Raw genomic sequence first — 11126 nt, forward strand, 5'->3', positions numbered from 1 at the left:
CCACCCAGAGTACTGATGGAGTAGGAAAACCAGTCCTTGATGGAAATTTTCATACCTCCCTTCTTGGAGCTATGATTTGATGAAGTGGAAATGAATGGTTAAGTGGAATCACATATTGCAAATTTGAGTTTTCTAATTAGACAAGAAGGGAATTGATGTTAATTTATTGTGTTGCAGTCTCAGTATCAGCCAGTATCTCTAGCTGTCTGAGGATTTTAGGACTGGGGATATCCTGAGATATGTAGATTGTATGGAGTTACAGTATATTCCCAAGGAGTCTGTGCCAGATGGATACAGTGTGTCCATTTTGAACTTGTGTAGTATGTGCGCACCTCATGTGACATCGTTGTGAGTCTGCATCTTTCTCCATCAGTTCTGGTAGCTAAGGAACAAGGAGAGTATGGTTGGGGACATTTGTGGTAACAGGAACAATTTAGCCAGAAGTATAAATTGTTGAGAAATGACCAGGCACGGTGGCTCATGCCTGTAATCCCAGCACTTTGAGAGGCCAAGGCGGGTAGATCACTTGAGGCCAGGAGTTCAAGACCAGCCTGGCCATCATGGTGAAACTCTGTCTCTACTAAAATACAAAAATTAGCCAGATGTGGTGGCCCATGGCTGTGGTCCCAGCTACTCAGGAGGCTGAGGCAGGAGAATTGCTTGAACCTGGGAGACAGAGGTAGCAGTGAGCCGAGATTGTGCCACTGTACTCCAGCCTGGGCACCTGAGTGAGACTCTGTCTCAAAAAAAAAAAAAAAAAATTGTTGAAAAATAATGAATGACTATTATAACTGCAAAAGAACCTTTAGAGAACTTCTCCAACCTACTTCCTCAAAATAAGAACATTGAATATATTATATGAGGAATCATGCAGCCAGTAAAATTGCTGTCTATTTAAGAATTTTTGGTGATGTAGAAAACTGATTTAGGATTTAATTTATTCAATGGGAAAGAGGAAGAGGCAATGAGAAGTTTGTGTGCTTAACATAGGGTGTTCCGTGTACTTGCAGGTACAGTTTCATTTAATTGAGAAACACCACTTACATGGACTTAGTTTATTCTCTGACCTGGGTAGATAATGGAAGTGCCCAGAGGCTACCTCTGCAGGAGTAAGCATGCCCAAGAACCATGTGGGCACTTGACTCTGATCACCCCTGTTTCCACCCTGACCCCTCCATGTTAAAGGGGCCAGTATGGCCTGTTTTCCTAGTGGAACTTCCTACTGAATTGCTTTCTCCATTTTCTTTTATGTTGTCTTAAAGATTTTGTCCATGAATTTCACAAATGGTATATTTATTTGTGGTTTCAGGGCTTGAAGTTCAAAGATGTGGTCATTTACTTCTCTCAAAAGGAGTGGGAATGCTTGCACTCTGCTCAGAAGGATTTGTACCGAGATGTAATGTTGGAAAATTACGGCAACCTGGTCTTACTGGGTAACTTTATCTCCCCCCCGTCACACCTCCCGCCCCGCCAAACACAGAATTGGCCTTCTGGAATTCTTACGTTCTTTTTTCTGAGTTTGTCATGAGTACTTTTCAAGTACCTGGATGAGTTAATGTTTCTTGCTCACCAAAAGAATGGTTTGTCTCTTGTGAAGTTGGAAATTGGCTGTTCCAGCAGGCACCTTTATCTTCCCTTTATGGAAATTTTCATACCTCCCTTCTTGGAGCTGTGATTTGATGAAGTGGAAATGAATGGTTAAGTGGAATCACATATTGCAAACTTGAGTTTATAATTAGACAAGAAAGGAATTAATGTTGATTTATTGTGGTGCTCTGACCCTCACTCCTTCTTCTGACCCTTAATCTACCTGCTCCTCTTTCTTGATAATTAGGGACTGATTTTTAATTCTGACACCCACAACAAAACCTTGTTCCCTTTGTTTTTGAGCAGGGCTTTCTGATACTAAGCCAAATGTGATCTCCTTATTGGAGCAGAAGAAAGAGCCCTGGATGATTAAGAGGAAGGAGACAAAAGAATGGTGTCCAGGTAAGTGATGATGAACTGGAATGGGGAGGCCATAGCAGGTGGTCACTTAGCTCATCTGTGAGAAGGCAGCACTTCGGGCATTTTGGTAGGAAAGCTGCCTAAAAAGGCTTGAGATCTGGGGAAGAAAGTAAGGATGTTGTAATCCCAGCAGTTTGGGAGGCTGAGGCGGGCAGATCACGAGGTCAGGAGTTCAAGACCAGCCTGACCAACATGGTGAAACCCTGTCTCTACTAAAAATACAAAAAAAGTAGCCAGGCCTGGTGGTACGTGCCTGTAATCCCAGCTACTCAGGAGGCTGAGGCAGGAGAATCACTTGAACCTGGGAGGCAGAGGTTGCAGTGAGCCAAGATTGCGCCACTGCACTCCAGCCTGGGCAACAGAGCAAGACTCCTTCTCAAAAAAAAAAAAAAAAAAAAAAAAAAAGGAGGCCAAGGCAGGCGGATTACGAGGTCAGGAGTTCAAGACCAACCTGGCCAATATGGTGAAACCCCGTCTCTACTAAAAATACAAAAATTAGCTGGGCATGGTGGCGGGTGCCTGTAGTCCCAGCTGCTTTGGAGGCTGCAGCAGGAGAATTGCTTGATCCCAGGAGGCAGAGGTTGCAGTGAGCCGAGATTGCGCCACTGCACTCCAGCCTGGGTGACAGAGCAAGATTCCATCTCACAAAAAAACAGAAAGTAAAGGATGTTTCAGCTCCATTTACCAGGCTCTCTTGCTCACCTCCTATAATACTTCCCCCCTCATTTCAGAGAGGAAGTGCTCTCTTTCTTCCCCTGTGACAACCATTTTACTTGCATTTTGGGTCCAGTTTTGTCCTGACTTTTTAAAACAGTTTTATTGAGATATCATAAAATTCATCCATTTAAAGTTCAGTAATTTTTAGTCAGTTCGCAACCATCACAACAGTCTAATTGTAGAACATTTGTATCACTCAAAATGAAACGCCATACCCATTAGCAGTCACTCCCCAAACCCAGCCCTAAGCAACTACTGATCACTTTCTGTCTATATAGATGTGCCTGTTCTGGACATTTTATATTAATGATATCACACAACATATAATTTATGACTGGCTTTTTTCACTTACCAGAATGTTTTCAAAGTTCATCCATAGTGTAACATACACCAGTGCCTCATTCTTTTATATTGCCAAATAGTATTCCATGGTATAGATATTACCATTCTGTTCATTCATCAGTTGGTAGACATTTGGGTTGTTTCTACTTTTAGGCTATTATGTATGACTAAAGCTGCTATGAACATTTGTATATAGGTTCCCTTCTTTTCTTAGTTTGTTGAGTATTTTTGTCATGAAAGGATTTTGGAATACTTTTTTCCATTACTTTTTCTGTATCTATTAAGACATCTGTAGTTTATGTCCTTTGTTGTATTAATATGTTTGATTACATTGATAACTTTTGGATGTTGGACCAACCTTGCATTTGTAGGATAAATTTTACCTGGATGTGGTATATAATCCTTTCTCCATGCTGTTGGATCTGGTTTGGTCTTTTTTGTTGAAGATATTGTTCTGTAGTTTTCTTGTGATATCTTTGCTTTGTCTGGTTGGTATCAGGGTAATGCAGGCCTCAGAATTAGAAAATGTTTCTTCGTCTTCTGTCTTTTTGAAGTGTTCATGAAGGATTTATATTAAGTTTTCTTTAATGTTGGGTAAGTGAGGCCATTTGCTCCTGGGCTTTTCTTTATGGGAAGATTTTTTTTGCCCTAATTCAGTCTCTTTATTTGGCGTAAGTCTATTCAGGTGTTCTATTTCCTCTTGAGTCAATTTTGGTAGTTTTGGGTCTTTTGGGGAATTTGTCCATTCTGTCTAAGTTATCTAACTCATTGGCATATAGTTATTCATAGGAGTTCCTTATAACCCTTTTTATTTCTATAAGGTCAATAGTGATATCTCCTATTTCATTCCTGATGTTAGTATTTTGAGACTTCTCTCTTTTTTTGTTGGTCAATCTAGCCAAAGATTTGCCAATTCTGTTGATCTTTTCCAAAGACCAACTTTTGGTCTCATTGATTTTCTCTGTTGTTTTTCTATTCTCTATTTCATTCATTGCTGCTGTGATCTTTTATTATTTCCCTCCTTCTGGAAGCTTTATGTTTTTGTTTATTCTTTATTATCTGGTTCCTTAAGATATACAGTTAGATTGTTGATTTGAGATATCTCTGTTTTTTTTCTTCTTGTTTTTAATGTAGGTGTTTTAAGCTGTAAATTTCCCTTTAAGCCCTGCTTTAGCTGCATCATAAGTTTTGGTATGTTGACTTTTCATTTATCTCAAAATATTTTTTAATTTTCCTCATGATTTCTTTAACACATTGGTTATTTAGGAGTATGTTTTTAATTTTCACATGTTTGTGAATTTCCCAAATTTCCTTCTGCTATTGATATCTAAGTTCATTCCATTGTAGTTGCAAAACATATTTTGTGTGATTTCAATCCTCTTACATTTATTGAGGGCTGTTTTATGCCTTAATATATGGTCTAACCTGAAAAATGTTCCATACATGCTTGAGAAAAATGTGTATTCTCCTGTTGTTGAGTGGAGTATTCTACAAATGTTTTCTTAGGTTTAATTGGTTTATGGTGTTTTTCAAGCCTTCTGTTTCCTTGTTGATCTTCTGCCTAGCTATTCTATTGATTATTAAAAGTAAAGTATTGAAGTCTTCAATTTGTTCAATTGTCTATGGCTCTCTTTAATTCTCATGTTACATATTTTGGGCCTGTGTTATTAGGTATATATGTACTTACAACTGTTACAGTTTTCTGACTATCATTATATCCTCTTATCATTATAAAATATCCTTTTTTCTGATTTGTGTGTTGTTTTTTTTTCTGAGATGGAGTCTAGCGTTGTCGCTCAGGCTGGAGTGCAGTAGCACAATCTCTGCTCGCTGCAACCTCCACCTCCCAGGTTGAAGTGATTCTCCTGCCTCAGCCTCCTGAGTAGCTAGGATTACAGGTGTCCACCACCACACCCAGCTAATTTTTGTTTCACTGTGTTGGCCAGGCTGGTCTTGAACTCCTGACCTCGAGATCTGCCCGCCTCAGCCTCTGAAAGTTCTGGGATTACGAGCGTGACCCACTGCGCCTGGCCAAAATATCCTTTTTTCTCACTGGTTACAATATTTGTCTTAAAGTTTATTTTGTTTGGTATTAGTAATGCTATTTTACCTCATTTTGGTTACTCTTTGCATGGTATATCTTTTTCCATTCTTTCATTTCAACTATTTGTGTCCTTGAATCTAAAGTTTGTCTCGGGGGCTGGGCATGGTGACTCATACCTGTAATCCCAGCACTTTGGGAGGCCGAGGTGGGCAGATCAATTGAGGTCAGGTATTTGAGACCAGTCTGGCCAACATGGCGAAACGCTGTATCTATTAAAAATACAAAAAATTAGCCGAGCATGGTGGCCCGTGCCTGTAGTCACAGCTACTCAGGAGGCCGAGGCACGAGAATCACTTGAACCCAGTGGGTGGAGGTTGCAATGAGCTGAGATCATGTCATTGCACTCCAGCCTGGGTGACAGAGTGAGACTGTGTCTCAAAAACAAACAAACAAACAAACAAACAAGCAAAAAACTGTGTCTCTGGTAGATTGCATATACTTGGATCACTTTTTTTAATCCATCCTGCCAAACTCTTCTTGTAGTGTTTAACAAACTCTGTAGTGTTTAATATGTTTACATTTAATACACTGATGGGGTAGGATTTACAATTGGTATTGTGGTATTTGTTTTCTATTTGTGTTGTTATTGTTTTATTCCTCTATTCTTCCATTACTACCTTCTGTTATATTACCTGAATATTTTCTAGAGTACCATTCTTGTTCCTATATTGTTTCGTATACAGTAGTCTTTGAAATTATTGTCTTAGTGGTTGCCTTCAAGATTATAATTAGCATTTCAACTTAATCCAGTTTGGATTAATACTAGCTTAACTTTAATCTTATATAAATACTTTGCTCCAAAATACTTCTGTTCCCACCTCCCTTCTTTGTACTATTATTGTCATACAAATTACATATTTATACATTATAAGCCAATATTGGCAGAATAATAACCCCCTCAAAGATGTCTATATCCGAATCTCTGAAACTTGTGAACGTGTTACTCTTACGTGGTAAGGGGGAATTCAGGTTGCAAATCTGCTCAACTTCAGTTAGGGAGAGGATCTTAGGTTATCCAAGTGGGCCCAGTGTAATCACAAGGGTCTTTAAAAGTATCAGAGATGTGGCTGGGTGCAGCGGCTCACACCTGTAATCCCAACACTTTGGGAGGCTAAGGTGGGCAGATTGCTTGAGCCCAAAAGCTCCTCGTTTTCTCATTTTTCACTTCCCCTTTTTTTTGTAATTGCAGTGTAAAGAAGTGTTTATTAACTATTTTTAGTTTGTCGTTTCCACTTCAGGACTTTTCTTTGTCCTGCAATGTGAAAATACCTCCTATTTTCTTTCTTGTTATTTTGCAGATTGGGAGTTTGGAAGAGAAACCAAGAATTTATCTCCAAAGGAAAACATTTATGAAATCAGATCACCGCAGCAGGAGAAGGCCAGAGTTATCAGAGAAATCAGATGCCAGGTGGAGAGACAACAGGGTCATCAGGAGGGACATTTCAGACAAGCTGTAATACCATTTACTTCCGTGCAGTGCACAGCCCATAGAGAATATCAGTGGCTTCATACTGGAGAGAAATGCTGTGAATGCAGGAAATGTAAGAATGCTTTCAGGTGCCAGTTGTGTCCTATTCAACATGAAATAATTCATAATAAGGAAAAAGAACCTGAATGTAGAGAATGTAGGAAAATCTTTAATAGTGGATCAGACTTGATTAAGTATCAGACGCTTCATGAAAGCAAAAAACATAGTGAAAATAACAAATGTGCCTTTAATCGTGATTCTGGAATTACTCAACCTCAGAGCATTAATACTGGAAACAAACCTCATATATGTAAGGAATGTGGGAAAGGCTTTCATTCCAGCTCACAAATTAGTCAGCATCAGAGGATGCATCTTGGTGAGAAACCCTATAAGTGTAGGGAGTGTGGGAAAGCCTTTCCATCCACCGCACAGCTTAATCTACATCAGAGGATCCATACTGATGAGAAATACTATGAATGTAAGGAGTGTGGGAAGGCCTTTACCCGTCCCTCACACCTTTTTCGACATCAAAGAATCCATACGGGTGAGAAACCCCATAAATGTAAGGAATGTGGAAAGGCTTTTCGTTATGACACACAACTGAGCCTTCATCAGATAATCCATACTGGTGAAAGACGCTACGAATGCAGGGAGTGTGGAAAGGTGTACAGTTGTGCCTCACAGCTGAGTCTACATCAAAGAATTCATACTGGTGAGAAACCCCATGAATGTAAGGAATGTGGGAAAGCCTTTCTCTGATTCACATCTTATTCGACATCAGAGTGTCCATACTGGGGAGAAACCCTATAAGTGTAAGGAATGTGGGAAGTCCTTTCGTCGTGGCTCAGAACTTACCCGACATCAGAGAGCTCACACTGGTGAGAAACCCTATGAGTGTAAGGAATGTGGAAAGGCCTTTACTTGTAGCACAGAACTTGTTCGACATCAAAAAGTTCACACTGGGGAGAGACCTCATAAGTGTAAGGAATGTGGGAAGGCTTTCATTCGAAGGTCAGAACTCATGCATCATGAGAGAAGTCACACTGGTGAGAAACCCTACGAGTGTAAGGAGTGTGGGAAGGCCTTTGGTCGTGGCTCAGAACTTAGTCGACACCAGAAAATTCATACTGGTGAGAAACCATATGAATGTCAGCAGTGTGGAAAGGCTTTTATTCGGGCCTCACACCTTAGTCAACATCAAAGAATTCATTCACGACAGAGGAGTGAATGAAGAAATGAGGGATGGCTCAGAATTTGATTGACATGAGAAAGTTCATACTGATTTGGAAAAAAAAAACCTATGATTCTAAGTGTGAGACACCTTATAAATGTTAGGAATTAGCAGGGATTTATTTCTGTTTCAGAATTTATTACACATCATGATACAACTGGTGAAAAATTGAAGAACTCCATGAATGTAAAGAAAGTAGGGAGGCCTTTTTGGTGGCTCAGAACCAAGTCAACCTCAGGGAATTCATAATGGGGGAGAGGAGGGCAGTGAATGTGCTGAGAGGAGTTAATCATTCAGACCTTTATCAGCAGCAGAGTCATTAGCCCTTAGGGGAAATCAGATGATTCAAAATATAAATGCAGACCGGGCCAGTGGCTCCCGCCTGTAATCCCAGAACTTTGGGAGGCTGAGGTGGGTGGATCACAAGGTCAGGAGATAGAGACCATCCTGGCCAACATGGTGAAACCCCGTCTGTACTAAAATGCAAAAAATTAGCTGGGCATGGTGGCGCGCATCTGTAATCCCAGCTACTTGGGAGGCTGAGGCAGGGGAATCACTTGAAGCCGGGAGGCAGAGGTTGCAGTGAGCTAAGATCGATCCTCTGCATTCCAGCCTGGCGACAGAGCAAGACTTCATCTAAAAAAAAAAAAAAATTATTATTATTATTATTATACACACACACAAACACACACGCCGGGCGCAGTGACTCACACCTGTAATCTCAGAACTTTGGGAGGCTGAGGTGAGTGGATTGCTTGAGTCCTGGAGTTTGAGACCAACATGGGCAACATGGTGAAACGCCGTCTCTACAAAAAATATTAAAAAAATTAGCCAGGGATGGTGGTGCATGCCTGTAATCCCAGCTACTTGGGAGGCTGAGGCAGGAGGATTGCTTAAGCCCAGGAGACAGAGGTTGCAGTGAGCCAAGATCATGCCATTGCACAGCAGCCTGGGTGAGACAGAGCAAGACTCTTGTCTCAAAAAAAAAAAAAAAAATGGGGCCGGGCACAGTGGCTCACACCTGTAATCACAGCACTTTGGGAAGCTGAGGCGGGTGGATCTCTTGAGGCCAGGAGTTTGAGACCAGCTTGACCAACATGGTGAAACCCTGTCACTACTAAAAATACAAAATTAGCCAGGTGCGGTGGCACACAGCTGTAATACCAGCAACTTGGGAGGCTGAGGCATGAGAATCTCTTGAACCCGGGAGGCGGAGGTTGCAGTGAGCTGAGATTGTGCCATTGCACTCCAGCTTGGGCAACAAGAGTGAAACTCCATCTCCAAAAAAAAAAAACAAACCGAAAGAAAATGTAAATGCCATATATATGGGACACCAATTTGCTTTAGCTAACAAAATTCATCTGACAATACTTGAGGAAGGCTAGAGTAGTATTTAAAATGCAGCAGATTCTTTCATCCCTCATAAATCTTGTTAAATATTTGCGAGCTAATTCTCTAAAATTAACTGGAGCTGAATCAATGTGGGAAAGAATTTAACCAATGTTTACCTTTTACTCACCCTTATCATTATTACTTATTCCTTTTAGGGTGAATTTATTAACTACATCTACATTTTCTCATTTATAAATTAGTACTGTTAGCACCGTATTTCTTAGCTGCATTGTGGGGGTTAAATACATTTATATTATTTAAAGCAGTGTCTGTCTAGTATTGAAAGTGTGCTAAATGAAGACATTTACTGTTTTTTTTGTTATTTTCTTAATCGTGCATTATTAGACATGAGAGGAAGGACTTATATTTGCAGTGACTATAGGAACATATTGCATCATCTCTTTTTCTTTATTGAAGGTTAAAGTAATTCCTTCTGGAGAAAAATTTAATACTGTGAAGCCCTTATTTATAGCTCACCCTTTTGCCTTACTAGGCAAATAATATAAAGAAACCCAGTAGAATAAAAGTGGGTTGCTGTGAAGTCATGCAGAAGATTTAGATGATTTATTAAAACTTTTCAAAAGGCTGGGCACAGTGGCTCAAGCCTGTAATCCCAGAAATTTAGGAGGCCAAGGCGGGCAGATCACTTGAGGCCAGGAGTTCGAGACCAGCCTGGCCAACATGGCGAAACCCCATCTCTACTAAAAATACAAAAAATAAGCCAGGCACGATGGTGTGCATCTGTAGTCCCAGCTACTTGGGAGGCTGAGGCAGGAGAATCACTTGAACCCAAGAGGTGGAGGTTGCAGAATTAAAAAATAATACAGCCCTAGCCAAAATTTATTTCTCCACTAGAAAATTTTAAAGCTACCTGTATAAATAATTTTTATATTAAAAAGGATATCGGCCTGGTGTGGTGGCTCACACCTGTATTCCCAGCACTTTGGGAGGCCAAGGCGGGTGGATCACGAGGTCAGGAGATCAAGACCATCCTTGCCAACATGGTGAAACCCCGTCGTTACTAAAAATACAAAACTTAGCTGGGCGTGGTGGCTCACGCCTGTAGTCCCAGTACTCAGGAGGCTGAGGCAGGAGAATCACTTGAACCTGGAGTGGGAGGTTGTAGTGAGCCGAGATGGCACCACCGCACTCCATTCTAGGCGACAGAGTGAGACTCCATCTCGGCCGGGCGCGGTGGCTTACGCCTGTAATCCAGACACTTTGGGAAGCCAAGGTGTCAGGAGATTGAGACCATCCTGGCTAACAAGGTGAAACCTCATCTCTACTAAAAATAAAAAATTAGCCAGGTCTGTGGTGGGCGACTGTAATCCCAGCTACTCGGGAGGCTGAGGCAGGAGAATCACTTGAACCGGGGAGGCGGAGGTTGCAGTGAGCCGAGATTGCATCACTGCACTCCAGCCTGGGCGACAGAGCAAGACTGCGTCTCAAAAAAAAAAAAAAAAAAAAAAAAAGATGTCAAGGCAGGCCTTATTAGGAATGAATGACAAAGGGAACACTACATATGGAAACTTATAGGGTGTGAACAAAGCTATACTCTCAGGAAAATTATTTTAATATGTATAGAAAACAGGGCCAGTTAAGGACTAGAATTCATTCAGACTTCACCCTGTGTGCTCCCTGTTCCTAGCAGGTTCTCAGTAAATATTTGATCATAGGAATGTGTGAATGATCTAAGGAGTGAGAGAGTGAATGAATAAGCATTCAACCCTTGGATGTAGAAAAGCTCTAGGAAAATTAATGGAAGGCAAAAACAAAACACAAGACTTTGAAATGAAAAGCATTGCACCCTATGAGAAAGAAACTCAAGCATAGTTGCTTATTCATTGGTGTTAACCATTCTCCTT

At 40.8% G+C, this 11126-nt stretch overlaps 1 protein-coding gene across 1 annotated transcript in view; it reads left to right on the plus strand.

The window, feature by feature from the left end:
- The window catches only part of LOC100460716 (zinc finger protein 568), a 29996-nt gene extending 19250 nt beyond the window's left edge, over positions 1–10746 (plus strand). The window contains 4 exon segments of the mRNA XM_009232521.4: positions 1310–1433; positions 1894–1989; positions 6469–7390; positions 7392–10746. Coding sequence (XP_009230796.4) covers positions 1310–1433; positions 1894–1989; positions 6469–7390; positions 7392–7869 — 1620 coding nt within the window. The 3' untranslated portion in view covers positions 7870–10746.
- Positions 10747–11126: the final 380 nt, after the last annotated feature.

The sequence above is a fragment of the Pongo abelii genome, chromosome 20 (assembly GCF_028885655.2).
Source record: "Pongo abelii isolate AG06213 chromosome 20, NHGRI_mPonAbe1-v2.0_pri, whole genome shotgun sequence".
NCBI lineage: Eukaryota > Metazoa > Chordata > Mammalia > Primates > Hominidae > Pongo > Pongo abelii.